This window comes from Mustela lutreola, chromosome 4 (genome assembly GCF_030435805.1).
Source record: "Mustela lutreola isolate mMusLut2 chromosome 4, mMusLut2.pri, whole genome shotgun sequence".
In the NCBI taxonomy this organism is placed as follows: Eukaryota; Metazoa; Chordata; class Mammalia; order Carnivora; family Mustelidae; genus Mustela; species Mustela lutreola.
This window is the reverse complement of record NC_081293.1, coordinates 6,039,749-6,056,163: the sequence shown is the minus strand read 5'-3', so window position 1 is coordinate 6,056,163 and position 16,415 is coordinate 6,039,749. Positions and strand designations below refer to the sequence as shown.

The following is a 16,415-nucleotide window of genomic DNA, read 5'->3' as shown; positions in this document are numbered from 1 at the left end:
GCATACCGGGCTTCCTGCTCCTTTCGTGGTCTGGTCACAGCGCTGGGCTGCAGTGGGCAGGGCGCTCAGACTTGGGGGACTCTCCCGGGTGGCAGTGGTCCTGGATCCTCTTCCTGCTAGCTGCTGCTCCCTGACACTATTATTCTATTTATAATACCCAAAGCAGACTCCCTTAAGGAGGTAGATCATGCTAAACAAAGAATTAAAAATGTGCATATTTTCCAAAACAAGTAAAAATTGCTTCTGTGGGTTGATCACTTGCATTCAGTTTGAAAGTGTTTTTAATGAATCCCGAAAGCATGCACTTTGTTTGAATAAAGGATGCTTAGCTTTTTTTTTTTTTTTTAATTTTTTTAATTCCAGGTAAAGTACACAAGACTCTTGCTTAAATGAGGCATGCAATTTTAATCAGTTGGGCCCTTAAAAAGAGAAAAGCAGCTGCTGCTTGTTAATTGGCAAATCTCTCCTCCAATGAGCTCATCATTTACCCACTGCTTCTAACAGAGACCCGAATTCTGCCCAGAAAGGTGTTACTGCCATATTGGAATATCTGTGGGCACATCTGCCACTAAATGACCCTCTTACAGAACAGGGCGATGGCTTTCCCCTCCTCCTGGGTGTCCCCTCTCCTGGCCCTGCCTGATAAGTTCCATCCAGTGCTGCGCTAGGACAGGAGAGCGGGGGGTGGGGAGCACTTGCAGACGTCCTCCCTGTGGGTGGCATTGATTCAGCATTAACATCCGCCAAACAAACCCACAGAGGCACAGCCTGCCTTCTCTGTATTCGGTTGTACTTGGGCCAGGCCCACCATGTCTTTGAGGATTCAGGGGTAGCAGGAGTGGACCATTTGGCTCCCCCTGGGATTTCCTCTCTTTGTGACTCTTGCCTGTAGTGGGAGAAAGAACTGCTCCGCTCTGTTCTGCCAACAGGACCCCTTCACTTATTCCTCCTCCGATTCATATAAACGGAGACTTTTGCAAGCCCGGGTTGATCCGTGTCTGGTCCGGTGCTCATCTTCAGGACTCTTTGCCTTCCCGGCAGTGGTGTGAGCGGGGTTAATGAGTCAGTGCTGAGAAAGAGCATCTATGCCCCGAACGAGAAGTATCGCTTCCTTGTGCGGAAACTCCGCAAACAAGGAACGGTTAGCCATAGCGCTGTGCTCCTTCCCCTCTGTGAGAGGTCCTTTTGTTCTGAGTAAGGTATGAGGGCTCTGATCACCTCTTGCAGAAGCAGACATAGGGCAATACATTCATTTCAGTGATGTCCTACCATCAAAATACCCTGGTCTTTGCTGCGCACCGTCCTCACGCCTCTAAGCACGAAACGGACTTCTTTGACTTTCTAATATTTGCATGCTGCAGGGGCTCCTGGGTAGGAGGGACCAGGAAGTGCCCCCCCCTGCCTCCCCCCCAGCCGAGAGCTGGACCGTCGTCATGGACTGGAGGTGGGTCAGAGCAGAAACACGTGGTGATGCTGCACCTGCTTTTAGAACTTTGTTTAGAATCTTAAATTCGTGCGTTTCTGAAACTTTTTAGACTTTGGCATACCCTCTCATTTACCACTTTGTTCCGGGGGAACGTGTTTTTTATTGACGAAGTCTGCCTATTTTCAGAGTTTCATAAGGTTGGAAGCACATGATGAGTTGGTTGGCGGGTGGCCCTGCGAAGGCCTCGTGAGCTCTGACGTTGCCCACGCCTACCTGCTTGGTCTCAGACAACTCACTCTGCCTTCCTGGCTCTCTTCTGTGGTCTGAAGAAGAATTAAAAAAAAAAAAAAAAAAAGGATTGTGTAGAGTCCTAGATAGAGCTTAATGAATAAGTTTCGAGTTAGGATGTCCTATTTTAAAATTTAGTAGAAATAGGACGAGCTTCCTATGTTCTTCTAGATGATTCTATGCAAATTAGTTGTTTTTGTATTTTTGGTGGCAGTTGAAGTTTGTGAGTCACAGAGGGAGCTGGCCGGGGTATGTACCACCCCCATGCTACTCGTCCGTCCTTCCCAGGAAGGGAAAGGAAGGGAAACTTTCCATGGGTTCAGTTTGTCCACTAAAGCAGGGATGCGTCACCCAACAGATCATTTTCAGTCCTTACTAGTCTAGCCCGGGGCTCCTCAGCCTTGGTGCTCTGATGTTTGGGGGCTGCATAATTCTCACTGTGTGCAGGTGAGATCATCAGTATCCCACGCCTCTACCCCCTAGACGCCAGGAGCACCAACCCTTAAGGTGCGACAACCAAAAATATCTCCAGGTCTTACCAAATGTCCTCTTGGTGGTGGTGGTGTTGGGGTGGGGGTTCCCTTCTGTAGCCCCCCAGGGGAACCACCAGGCTAGGCGTGATCTTCCTTGGAAGGCCAGGGACAGAAGGGGGGCCTTGCCCTTGGACGGTTTATCGTGATACTTTTCCTCGAAGCGTTTGGTCTAAAACTATGTGTGGAAAGATGAGGAGGAGGTACAGCGCGGCTGAAAAATGGTCAGGAGATTGGCAAGCACTAGCAGACAAAGTTGGGATTTCAAAAACCGTTTTCACTTGGCTTTATTTTATTTTATTTTTTACCAGAAGAACAAGGGTGTCAGCTAGAGGTCATTCTGCTAGTGATCGATATACTCTTCTGCCCCATCCGCCCTGGCTTCCCAATTCATAATGTGCCCCGTTAAAATCTTCCAAGGAAACGAGTAGAACAGGGGCTCCGGGGCCCAGGAGCTCTCCCTAGCGGAATTTGCTGACCGGGATGGGTACTGAGTTTACAGTTCCCAGTTCCAGTGAGCTCCATGGGCTCATCCCAGAGAGTTTTTCTACTGCAGGTGCAGAAGAGGGAACTTTCGCCCCACCTGGTGGGGCCAGCTGGGGGATCTCTGGAGGCCAGCCTGGTGGAGGGTGATGAAGGGGTGGGTGAGCCCCAGGAGTCAGTCTCGGGGCAAATGTGGGAGGACAGGTAGGAGATGGGTGTTTTCTTTCAGGGTTTCAGATGATGACAGGTTCGAAGCTGGTGCTACTGTGTAAATGGCAAAGGAGAGGAACACGCTGGTCTTGCTCCCTCTGGGACTCTCAGGGTCAAGACTGGGCATGCGAGTGACGTAATAAACGTTTGAGTGAATGGAAGAGACCTTGGGGCTGCCTGGAACTGGGGATTATAGACTCAGGACCTATCCGGGTCAGCGAGGTCGGCTCAGGTGTGATGGGCGTGACAACGGTGGGGACAAGGACAGTGGCCGCTGCCCTTCCCACGGCCTCCACAGCGGACGCGTGTTGGATATTCAGGACATGCCAGGTGCTCTGCTAAGTGCTTCGCGTGTGTTCCATTTACGCCAAACCATTCAAGCAACGAGAGACGCACAGAGGGTGAAGCAAGCCCTGGAAGACGGGCTTCTCTCACTTGGCCGTTTATTGTCACACTCTGCACCTTTCTGCACTCTGTCTTCCTCGAGGACCTAACGTTCCCCCCACGCAACGGGACGCCCTCCCTTCTGCCCCACTTCCCCTTGTTCCTGGAGTCGCTTGCAGCCTTCCCCTCCTGGCTCCTCTGCCTGGCAGGCTCTCCCCCGTCATTGCGCTTTCTCACGGTGCTCCCCCTCTGTGAACAAGCCCCTTCTGCGCCCCGGCCCCCCAGCAGCTCTGGGGAGACCAGGCCAACGTGAATGTTATATTCCTGGGAAGCACTGAAATTTTGGATGTCAAATGTTACAGCAATTTATTTTTGTCGTTTGTTCAAGTAGTTTAGAGTCCTTTGGCAAACCAAACCAGCATGTTGCGACGATCATGGGCTTTTCCTTGCTTGTGAGAGACATTTAGTAAGTCTTAGGAAATCTGGAAGGATTATTTTCACCTATCAAAATACCACGCACAAAGCAGTGCTTTTATAACTTGAGAATGTCCCAAGTCCTTAGGACAATCTGAATGTTCTTAATATATGGAAACATGGCCTTTCTCAGTAAAAGAAGTGGAATAGGAAATGTAGGCCACACTTCTCGGAATAGCCAAGTGCCTTCTTGGAGGGGACCGTGAACACCCACTCAAGGCCGCGGGAGGCGCGTATCTGGAATGAATATTCTCTCACTCGACTTTGGCGACTGTTTTCCATCTTTCTTCAGGAGAACCCATAAGTAGTGAACACTTTCATCGAGCAGTCAATGTGAATGATGAAGATTTGCTGGTTCGAATACTTCAAGGAGGGTGAGAGAACTCTGCCTTAAAATTAAACAATTTTTAATGCCCAGCAAGTACATAGAATTGCACTTAACTTTATTTCCCCTCCATTTTCCATGCTTTTGAAATTGCTCCAAAATAGATCTCCAGTGACTGGTGGGAGTTCAGCAGAGTCAATAAAGATGGCCTCTGAGCCCCATGGAAATGCTAGGTTTTGTAAATATCTAATGGAAATTGAAAATGAAAATGAGAAGTCTGGGTATCCTCTTTTCTTCCCAGAAATAATTCCTATTTTTAGTGTATGTGCTGCCGAAGCGAGCACTCCAGAAATAATTCCTGACTCTTGCTTATATGCCATAGCATTTAGGCAAATTTCACCCCTAAGTGTCCACGTCTACCTAAGGAATAATTAAATCTGCTGTTTCTGATTCAAAAAGTCGGTAAAACACTAGAAGAAAAGTAGCAAATACATTTGCTGCCATGGGATGTTTGAGGCCCTCGCGTAATGAAAGGTGAACGATGTTACGTAGATTCTTTTTGAATCAGAAAAGTTTTGAGAACCTTAGAAGACCAGTCATTTTGCAAACAGGGCCCTTAGCTTGGGGGAGAGAAGGACCCCACAAAAAAACAAGGCTTCTGAGCTGGTATTGAAGAGCTCTGCTTTGTTCCTCCAGGGGCCTCCAGGGAGAAATGCAGGCCTCCCCAGCCCAGACTCTTGGTGGAGCGGAGTGTGGGATTGCCGGCGCCCCTCTGTTCTGGAAGGCGGTGGTGCCCGTCCCAGTGTTTCCACTGCTCACATGCTGGTTTTGAGTTGAATGGAGAGCTGGTTTTAAGCGAAACTAGAGCAATTTCCCTTCCTGTGAATTTGAATCCTTGAAAAATATTTAGGCAGGGTGGTTTAAGACAACAGAAACTTAGTGGCCCAGAAGAAATCGGAATTTTCGGGGAGAATAAATCGTTTTAGTCACCTGTGTCCTGCAAGAGACCTCCGCTGTGACTGCGGAGAGCCACGTGGAGCATCTTAATCTCTTTTCTCTGTGTTTTTTCCCCAAGAAATGTTAAGGTTGATGTTCCCAATAAGTTTGGCTTTACTGCTCTGATGGTTGCTGCCCAGAAAGGTTACACCAGGTAGGCTTCCTCCTCTCGTATCTCTGAGTGCCTGAACCTTTCCCTTCTCCCAAAGGCTCTGGTCAGAACATGGATGGGAGGGAAAAAGGTGTGGGCAGGACTCCCCTTCTTCTTGCTTTCCAGAACTCTACCACGTGCGGGCTGCCCCCAAACTCGGCTGTTTGCAGCCCGAAGTTCTACACCGCACAGGAGAGAATGTAAACGTGTAGAATCCTATGGTGAGGAAGAGAGGTAGCCACTAAATTCTATTTTACAATATATTTTACATGTCCCAGGAAAACTGATTATTGGAATAAGAGTGTCTTTAAAAAAAGAAAGAGGGAAGGATATTAATTCTGGAAAACAAACTTCCCCGAGAGGTTGCTAAGAGAATTTTCCCCGATACACTCTATCATCTCTATGCCACACAGAGGCATACACACTAGTGGCTTATTTTACAACCATATTTATATTTAACTACTAAAGTGCCATTTTGGAAAAAAAGACCTATATTTTATTAAATGCTGCCATTTGAAAATCTATTTAAAATGGCCATTAAAGTGACAGCAAATTAGCTTGACAATACAATGTGTTTCATGTGGTATAATTTGTTTTCAATGAATAATTCATGTGAGGAAGAAGCCCCCCCCCTTTCTTTTTTTTGGTGTTGAAGTGGTAGTTTTCTGGTTTAATAATGTCCTTTGAAGCCAGCCGGCCTCTGAAGGTAGAAAGGAAGTGTGGAGATGTGTCTGAAATGTAGTGCTGTGTGTGTTCCCGCATTACCGTGGGTTCCTATCCATCAAAGCTGCATCTCCAGTGACCTTCCGATTTGTCTCCTGCAGGCTTGTGAAAATCCTGGTTTCTAATGGCACAGATGTGAATCTGACGAACGGAAGTGGCAAGGACAGGTGGGTGGTGGGATATGCCCCAAAATGTCCCCCTACTTCGGTTACCAGGTTTGTGTCCAGATGGTTTTTGATTTAACCCAAATATTTGCAGCAGCTTCTTTTGACAGGGCTGTATCCCAAAGGGAAGAGGTCGATGAACAAAGCCTGGCTTATTCATTCGTTCTTGTATTCCTTCACGCGCTGGCACAAAGTGGGCTATACCTTGTACGGCCGCCACCTGCCCTCGCTCAGCGCCTGGCACACGCTTAGTGCTCAGTGACCGGTAGCCGTGATAGTAACCATTGCCAGGGCCGTGCTGGGCATTTGGCTGTGCCTGCGACACTTGGGGCCCCCTCCAGGGATCTCCTTACATTTTGCCTTACTCTCTTAACTAAGCCTCTTAGGGGTTCCAAAGAAGCACAAAGCAGTCATGATGAAAGCTACAGCCCAAGAACTTCCCGTGGTGGAGGCGTGGAGGGCCACACGGGAGAAAGTGACAGAAAGAGCACGATACTTGGAAACTCTATTCAGACAGATTAAAGAATGCTCTACAAAGACTTAAAAATGATCAGTATTCTAGTAAAACACCCTATGCAATAAAATGGACCAATTCCTTATAAATCTAAGGAAAAAAATCAATTTAGAAATAATACATGGCCATGGCTATAGAGAAAATCTTTTGGAAATTTAGGAAGAAAAAAATAGAATTTTGGAAGGGTCCCTAACAGGGCCTAACAGTGGTGATAGCGGAAACCTAAACGTAGAAAGAAAGTGGTACACTGCGTCTACACCAGTACATGGGATAATTTCACTGAAATTATCTTTTCGATGGTACATTTTCTGGGAAAATGTAAATTCTCAAAACCAGCCCAAGACACAGAAAATCTGAAACAACCGATATCCGTGCAAGCACAACCAATATCTGTGCCAGCAGTTAGAAAACTTAGGAAGGGATTCTGAAACAGACTCGTGGGGGCCTGTTGTGCCCATGCGCTTGGGAGGAGCGTAGGTAAAGACTGTAGATAACTTACTTAGCAGAGGAGTAGTTGGACCATCACCAAGCATAACCTTACTGCTGAAGTCTGATGGAGAAAGAAAGCTCTTTGTATGTTCATATGTGTGCAGACAGTCACGCCCCTTCCATCCTAACTCAGGGGGTCATGCAGGATGTAAGGATGTCTAGAGTAGGACATTTCTCAACGCAGTAGACCAAAGGTGAAAACCTAGGTATGTGCAGAAGCAAAACAGTAATTTGGTATAACCGCACACCTTTCACTAGTTAAAATATCTTTACTCTTTTAAAGAGCAGGATGCTTTCAGTCCTGGGGACAGCCTCTGGAGATAGGAGCACCAGCCTGTGGTGATGGAGAGAATCGTTTGATTGCATCATAAAAGCTTAGTTATCATATCAGATGACCAGCTGTCATTCCTAGTGTTGACAAATGGCTTTGAAGTTAGTAATGAAACCCGTAGGAGTGGGTGAGAGCCATAGAGCTCGATGTCGAATCCAGACTCGCCAGTGGTCAGGTCATATGACCTTGGGTAGTTACTTAACCTCTGTGTGCTTTATCTACGAGGTAAGGATGATAGCAGTCCTTACAGAATTGTGAGTGTTTAACAAGTCACTACAAGAAAAGTGAGTGAAAACGGTGCCTGGTATGTTTCCTTGTTTTGTCACTTTATGACTGGTATTTTGAAAGATTTTTTAAAAATTTTTTTTTATTCAACAGACAGAGATGGCAAGTAGGCAGAGAGGCAGGCAGAGAGAGAGGGGAGGAAGCAGGCTCCCTGCCGAGCAGAGAGCCTGAGATCATGACCTCAGCCTCCCAGGTGCCCCATGACTGGTATTTTGGAGTGCTGGTCAGCCTGGTGAGAGGTGAAATGTATGAGACCTGGCTCCTTTCTTGCAGTGCCCAAGTGAGTCAGCTTTCAAATACTTGGACTTAATAAGGAAATTTAGTAAAGTGGTCAGCTACTATTTAACAATTTTTTTTTCTTAAATAACAGCAGTAATCAGTTAATAAGTATATTGAGGGAAATAGAATAAATCTCTAATGGAAGTGAGAAATTTGTATTAAAAATCCTATAAAAATGAGATTAAAAGGTTTAAAAGAATGGCATATACCATATATGGTATACAATATGCCATACCTACATCATATGCCAGAATGGCCAGATCGAAGACTGCAAAAGTTTCAGGTTTTCCTGAATGAGTATATAGACCAGCATAGCCTCAAAGGGAATTATTCTTGGGAGCCTGTCAAAATGATTTTGATTGACCTGGAAGAACCAAGGGATGACGCCATCTACTAACCTTATTGAAGAGAAATGTGGAAAGACTTTTGACAGTTATTAAAATGACTTATAAAGTTTTAGTAATTAATGTAGTATATGAGATCGATACAAATAATTGAAAAAAAAATCTGTGAAATGAACTAGAAATAGTTCTTCATATACGTCGGAACTTAGTATGCCACGATGGGAGCAACACAAACTAATGAGTATCAGAAGAAAAAAAGGTTAAATACTGGCCTTGTATGGCATGCATCAAAATAAATTCCGGATGGGGCGCCTGGGTGGCTCAGTGGGTTAAAGCCTCTGCCTTCGGCTCAGGTCATGATCTCAGGGTCTTGGGATCGAGCCCCTCATCGGGCTCTCTGCTCAGCAGGGAGCCTGTTTCCCCCTCTCTCTCTGCCTGCCTCTCTGCCTACTTGTGATCTCTGTCTGTCAAATAAATAAATAAAATTTAAAAAAAAAATAAATTCCGGATGAATTAAGAATTAAATAGAAAAGACAAAACCAGAGAAACTACAGCATGTGTCTGGTCTTCTAATAAGGAAGGCAGAATCACTGAAATAAATCACTAAAGAGAAGACTAAAAGTACATGACACGTTTTTAAAAATTAATTACAAAGTAAAGGGTAGCCTGGGAAGAGATTTGCAAATATATTATAGACAAATGACTGGTGTATTTAATGTGGGGGTACACAGTAGAAACGAGCAGTTTACACGAAGACAATTCATAGCAGAATAAATTAAAAAGTTAATATGCAAAAGTGCCAGTAATAAAGTAAAAACTTACTGTCCTATTGTGAATTAAAAGAGGATAGTAGCGTTGGTAGAGTGAGTAAAAGGGACCCTTATTGTTGCAGTCGATGCAATTGTAAATGGACTTAAGGGCCCTGGAAAGCAATGCATCTAACGGGAGCCTCACGTTTGCACTAAGCATTTGGCAGTCTGCATGGGAAGAAAGCACCACAAAGCCTGGCCAGCAAAGGGCCGCGTTTGCTCTTTTCTGGGAGCCTCTGAGACCTGCGGGCCTCGTAAGGATCCAGAGAGTGGGTCCAGAGATGCAGATCCAGAGATGCGGGCCTCCGCTTCCACTCCAGCCGCACTCAGGGCTGAGCCTCAGAGCTGGACGTCCTGTTTATCACTCAGAGACTTTGTAGGATTTCCCTGTTGGGAAGACTTCCTTCGGCACTGCCCCCCACCGCCACCCCACCCCAACTCTGTGTTTTGAAAAGTTCAAACATTTAGAAAAGTCGAAAGAAGAGTAAAGTAAATTTCTATGTACTCACCGCTTAGGTTTGGCTGTTGTCAACATTTTGCCTTTTTTGCTTCTCTTTCTACATGTTTTATTCGCCTTTTTCTCCTTCCTTGCCCATTTCAAGGTGAATAGGCATCCGATTCCTCAAAATTCTTCAGTATTTCAGTGTGGGGTGTGGTCGCTAATCTCTCCTTGTAAAGATACAGTTTCCTGCTGAAATTAGCAAATAACCTATGGGGTAATCATGGTGTGAATATCCTGTTCTCTGTTAACTTTTACCCAACGATTTTAGCACCCACTGATGGGCCTTACCCAGATCCGTTATTTAATTGGAATTGCCAAAGTGTGATTTTCTAATTCCACAATGTCGTCCATATCGACTGGCTGGCAGGCTTCGGAGAAGAGGGCTTTCCCTCATCACTCGACGATGGACTATATTTTCTTCTATAAAGGCAGAGTAAATGTTTTTATTTAAATACAAATATTTAGAGTATGGAATTGGCTTAATACCCATCTATAATGTCAAATGAGTATTTTTTCTCCCCTCTGCCTTTTTTGAATATCTTCACAGACTCATGGATATTTTAAAATCCAATATTTTACTCAATTTACAGTGATTCCTTTTTAAAATTGAGATGTAATTCACACACTCCTTTAAAATTTGGTCCTTAAGGAACATATTAACGACGCTGTGCCGCTGTTGCTGGTCGAATTCCAGAGCATTGTCTTCAGCCAGAAAGAAGCCCTGTGCTCACCGGCAGGCACTCCCAGTTTCCTCTCTCCCGGTCCCTGGAAACAGCTACCCTGTCAGTTCGTCCCCAGGATTTGCCTGCTCTGGGCACTTCACGTAAACAATCCTACAACGTGTAGCCTTTTGTGTCCAGCTTCCTTTGCTTAGTGTGATTTTTTTTTTTAAAGATTTTATTTATTTATTTGACAGAGAGAGATCACAAGCAGGCAGAGAGGCAGGCAGAGAGAGAGGAAGGGAAGCAGGCTCCCTGCTGAGCAGAGAGCCCGACGCGGGGCTCAATCCCAGGACTCTGGGATCATGACCTGGGCCGGAGGCAGAGGCGTAACCCACTGAGCCACCCAGGTGCCCCTAGCGTGATGTTTTTAGGTTCATTTATGTAGTGGCATAACATCAGTGCTGCTTTCTCCTTTTTATGGCCAAAGAATATTCCATCGTATGGGATGCCGCATTATGTTAATCTGTCCATCTGTGGACGGACACGACATTTCATATGAAGAATTTTCATGGCTTTTCCACTCCCATTAGGATTGCTTAGTCTAAACCAGGCAGGGTAAAACGGGGACCGGAGTGTGATGACTGTACTTAGAGCTGTTGCCGCCCCCTCCGTGTGTTGCAGTCTGATGCTCGCGTGCTACGCGGGGCACCTAGATGTTGTGAAATATCTCCGAAGACACGGCGCATCCTGGGAGACCAGAGACCTCGGGGGCTGCACGGCTCTGCACTGGGCTGTGGACGGAGGCCACTGCAATGTCATCGACTGGATGATAAAAGATGGCTGTGAGGTACGGGATCTTCCTTCTCAACTACACGTGTCATGAAGACCTTGCGGTTTTGATCCATGGGGTTTAGTAGAAGCAGAGCCCTATGTGGATGCCTTTGATTCTCTGAACTTAGAAATGCTGCAGAAAGCCCTCTGACTTACCAGTAAGAAGGTTCCTGAAACCCCGGAAAAATGGTCTTTATAGAACCGATATGATAGCTGAGGCTTCACATTGTCATGGAGGTTTGTCTTAATAGGACAAAAAGAAACTGCTGAATCCAGGGCTGGATCTGATGATGCTTCTGCTTATTTATGCCGGTGTCCATTCGTTCGTTATCTCTTCATTCAATCTGTCCACAAAGATTTACTGAGCACCGGCCATGCACCAGTTGCTAGCTCAGGTCCTGGAGACAGGAGATGTGGAGAACTCTTACAGCCATAGGGCTTTTTACTGCTCTTAGAATGAGACTGTTTTTATTCGTGGTTTGCTTTAAAGATTAACCACTACAAAACCCTTCCCAAGAGCAAACTGACCATATCACAAACAGAGCATTTCAGCTGCTTGTGCCTTTACCTTGAAGCAGGCATGTGGGTAACCCTTCTGGTCTCGTGTTATCAGACAGTGCAGGTTGGACTTAGTGAATAGAACTGGTGTTGTTGGGCTTCTGTAGCTGTTTGAAGATGAGTCAACAGAATTAGCTCAATTATGGTAGCGGCTGATAACTTTGGAGAACTTAAGTTCAAGGCTTGAAAGAAGTTAAATAAAAATTTCAAGGCATGGAAATAAGGAATAGTAAACAAAATGCTCTCCTAATTGAGGTTGCCAGATGGTGCAGAGTATGGAGAAATTAAACTGATGACCTGGAAAATAAACTCAAATTGAGAGGAGTCATGTCTCCTGGAAGATGTTAGCAGATTTGTTCTGGCTTGTCTCTGAAGTGTGACTGAAGGAAAGCCTTGCCTTTTGCAATTGTGGGGACTCCCTGGTTGCCACTGCTGTCTGCAAAGGGCTGAAGAAAGGGGCCCTTTGAAGGAAAAACCTCAGTAGCTAAGATAATTCCCTTTTATCACATTTTTTTTTTCTCTCTTTTAGAAACATGCTCGAGAAGTGGGAAGGATTAGCACGTGGGCCTCAGTGGTGGGGCAGGGCCGCACCTGCCCTGGGTGGTGATAAGAGCCGTGGTTGTCTTGTTTGCTTTATGATGAACTCGGCTCATGCTTTGGTCTCAGTAGAAGTCTGTAGTTAAAATGAATTTTGACCTTTGCTGAATGAAGGGCAGGTCTCTGCCATGAGTATTTAAATTCTGTAATTTTGAAAACAAACTTTCTGGGCTTCAGATACGAGCATGTTTGTTTGTAGGTAAATTCTTTTTTCTTTTTTAAATTAAGGTATCATGTATTATTTGTTTCAGGGGTACAGGTCAGTGAATCACCAGTCTTACACAATTCACAGCACTCCCCATAGCGCATACCCTCCCCAATGTCCGTCACCCCGCCACCCATCCCTCCTAGTTCCCTTCCTCCCAGCAACCCTCCGCTTGTTTCCCAAGATTAAGAGTCTCTTACCGTTTCTCTCTCTCCCCAGTCCCATCTCATTTCATTTTTCCCTCCTTCCCCCCACGGCCCCCCACCCTGCCTCTCAAATTCTTCGTATCAAGGAAACCATATGATAATTGTCTTTCTCTGATTGACTTATTTCACTCAGCATAATACCCTCTAGTTCTATCCACATCATTGCAAAGGGCAAGATTTCATTTCTTTTGATGGCTGCATAGTATTCCATTGTGTATAGACCACATTTTCTTTTTCCATTCATCTGTTGATGGACATCTAAGTTTTTTCCATAGTTTGGCTATTGTGGACATTGCTGCTATAAACATTCGGGTGCACGTGCCCCTTCCAATCACTACATTTGTATCTTTGGGGTAAATATCCAGTAGTGCGATTGCTGGGTCATAGGGTAGCTCTATTTCCAACTTTTTGAGGAACCTCCATGCTGTTTTCCAGAGTAGCTGCACCAGCTTGCGTTGTTTGTGGGTAAATTTTATCTTTTCCTGTAGCTCTGGAGCTACAGGAACGTTACCACTAAAGATTTCTGTGAGGTCGGTTGGTGGCAGACCGTGGATATCAACAGGAGTGCCTCCGTGTTCTCGGTAGAGGGGCCGCCCCGTGTTTGGGAGATGGTAGGAAGGGTCTGGGAGCCAAGCAGGGCACTGTGGCCACCATTCGAGAGTATCACGATTTCCTACTGACAGTGACTGACTGGCATGGGGAACCGTCTCTACGTTTAATGAGCCACATGACCTTAGGAAAGGTGTTTGACTTCTCGGAGATTTGGTTTCATCACCGGTAGACCAGCAATCAAAGCACCTACCCCATTTAATCCTCAGACCCAAAAGAGAAAATGAGCGTGAAAGTTTACGGTCCGCATAAAGCACCCCATAAAACAAGGTGATGATTTTATTATTTAAACACAATGGAGTCTGCTGCTCTGAGCTTAGTTGTTATTTGCATGAGCAAGAACTGTAAATCCTCATGATGTTCAGGGGGATAATCTCCTCTGTACAAATAACCTGACCCGTCCCAGGGACTTTGTGGCAGTCCCTAGTTTGTTCCCGCATTCTGGTGTTTTACTGACATGTTCGAGTAATACTCCTGTAACAGAATTAGGGGCAAGTGTGTGTGTGCACGCGCACACACACCTATCGCCTTCGGTATCATTCTTCAGGGATCGGTGAGGTCTTCCCTGGAATGGGCGGAGGCAACGCTCACATAGTCTTGTTCTAGAATACGGCTTTTACGTGACCTCGAGAGCTCCCAGTCCCTGGATTACTGGGAAGTGGCCATCTTATTACTAGTCCGATTGAGTTTGGAGAAGGTACTAGGTTGGCCAACTCTCAGATTGGAATTTATGTTGTAAATCTGGATGCTTAGTGTTGATTCCACCTGTAGTTCTCCTGCTTAAAGTTAATCTATGTTGATAAGTGTAAGGGTGTGTGTATATGTTACTGTCTCGTTCCAGAAAGGAGTTAAAGCTGCTTACAGAGACACTAATAAGGAAACAAAATAAATTAAAAAAAAAAAAAAAAGGTGATGAAAGATAGTCGAGAAAATAAGATCTTTAAAAAAAGACTTTATTGGGGCGCCTGGGTGGCTCAGTGGGTTAAGCCGCTGCCTTCGGCTCAGGTCATGATCTCAGGGTCCTGGGATCGAGTCCCGCATCGGGTTCTCTGCTCAGCGGGGAGCCTGCTTCCCTCTCTCTCTGCCTGCCTTTCCGTCTACTTGTGATTTCTCTCTGTCAAATAAATAAATAAAATCTTAAAAAAAAAAAAGACTTTATTTATTTGAGAGACAGTGCACCCACAACAGTGGTGGGGAGGGGGGCTGAGCAGGGAGCTGGAGGCGGGGCTTAATCACAGGACCCCGAGATCATGACCTGAGCTGCTTAACCCACTGAGCCGCCAGGAGCTCCCATCTTTCAACCCCTTGAACAAAATGTAGGTGATGAAGTTGCCGGCGGATGTCCTGGGCCTCTCAGCCCCTATAAAGTTCTAACACAGCTTCTCACCGCACGTGAATGTGAGTTAGCTCTGTTCCCTTGAGCCTTCCCAAGTCTCACCCCTTATGGGCTATCCAGCTCAGGGGCATTTGGGCAAGGAAACGTTCCTTTATAAGTTTCTGATGGGTATTTTTAAGGAAAAAGACCCTGGACTGAGAGCAGCTCTTCTCTGGCATAAAGGTAGATGCTGTGGACACGGGCTCAGGATGGACCCCCCTCATGAGAGTTTCTGCAGTCTCGGGAAACCAGAGCGTTGCATCTGTGCTGATTGAAGCTGGAGCGGATGTGAACATGAGAGATAAAGACGGAAAGACCCCGCTCATGGTACGCCTCTCTCCAGAACATAGCCTGGCTTTGTGGGATTAAGGTCAGAGCTGCTTCTAGAATTAGGCGATTCTTGTGAATTCAGCTCTGTACGAGCCCTGGGTTTTTGCTCTCTGTATATTCCCCACTGGCCTGTTAATAAAGGCATGATAATGTCACTGCAATATTTTTGTTCTTTTTACATCTATTTCTTTAAGGATTACTGGCCCCAGTCTCCTGGGCCATTGTAGCAGCCTAAACTGATCTGTTCCAACAAAGAACATGCTGCTTTCTTGTGCTGGTCTGGGCTAGCATTTCTCCTGTCCTTGCAATGCGGGGGAAGGCAGACTGGGCTCCAGCTTCCTTGCACTCAACGTAGCAGCAGAGTGAGAGCACGCATCTGTCATGTGAAGTCACGGCGGCCTTAGCTGGCTCTGCCTTCTTGGGAAAGCCTCTGGCTGGTTTCCCCGGGCCTGCCATGCTTGGGGTCCACCCAGGCCGCCAGCCTCCTCCTCTGTGGGAAGCGCAGACTCGCTCACACCCCACTGTCATTGGTTTTTTAGGTGGCCGTGTTAAATAATCATGAGGAGTTAGTTCAGTTACTTCTCAGCAAAGGGGCAGATGCAAGTGTGAAAAATGAGGTAAGGAACTCAATCTTTATCTAAAGCCTTTCCCCGCAGAAGAAAGAAAAAAAAAATATATATGTATATATATAGAGAGAGAATATTATATTGCATATAATTGTATATAATTGTATTAATTGTATGTAATTGTATATTTTTATATATATATATAATTTTTGTTTTCCCTTTCAGTTCGGCAAAGGTGTCCTAGAAATGGCCAGAGTTTTTGACAGACAGGTTGGGATGTTCTTTCTGATTCTCGAGGCTAACTTTGTGGTACTTTAAAGAACCTCGAACCGGGGATGACGTTCACCTGTTTTTGTTTATCCAGAACGTGGTCTCCTTATTAGAAGAAAGGAAAAGAACCCAAATGGCCAAGAAGTAGTCCGTCTGCTGACCTGGGCGGCGCTACTGATTTCGAAAGCCCAAGCGAAACACAGTCAAAACGCAGCCATTGAGCTAGAGACTAAATTCCGCATCTTTGGGGGCCATACATTTGCTTATTTATTTAATTGAAGATTCAGTGACTTTTGTAACGTACAACTGTTCCCACTTTGAAATACATCTTTTTTTTTTTTTTTTTTTTTTTTTAACCTAAGCACGTGTGCCTGTGGTGTCGTCATTGGGCGTTTGCCGCGTGGAGATGTTTTCTTGCCCTCGTGCCTGTTGCAGTTAGACACGAAGCCAAATATTTATGTATTAGAGCTGCACAGACACGGGTCCCCCGCTTCCCGCT

The 16,415-nt window shown here is 45.6% G+C and overlaps 1 protein-coding gene across 3 annotated transcripts in view; it reads left to right on the top strand.

Moving 5' to 3' along the window:
• Window positions 1-16,267, top strand: part of FANK1 (fibronectin type III and ankyrin repeat domains 1) — a 105,660-nt gene extending 89,393 nt beyond the window's left edge. For all 3 annotated transcript variants that reach the window (XM_059172865.1, XM_059172867.1, XM_059172866.1), the window contains 8 exons: window positions 4,088-4,169; window positions 5,196-5,270; window positions 6,092-6,157; window positions 11,051-11,216; window positions 14,934-15,077; window positions 15,620-15,697; window positions 15,872-15,916; window positions 16,011-16,267. In XM_059172865.1, the coding sequence (XP_059028848.1) occupies window positions 4,088-4,169; window positions 5,196-5,270; window positions 6,092-6,157; window positions 11,051-11,216; window positions 14,934-15,077; window positions 15,620-15,697; window positions 15,872-15,916; window positions 16,011-16,064 (710 nt within the window). In that variant the 3' untranslated portion in view covers window positions 16,065-16,267. The remainder of the gene's footprint in view (window positions 1-4,087; window positions 4,170-5,195; window positions 5,271-6,091; window positions 6,158-11,050; window positions 11,217-14,933; window positions 15,078-15,619; window positions 15,698-15,871; window positions 15,917-16,010) is intronic.
• Window positions 16,268-16,415: the final 148 nt, after the last annotated feature.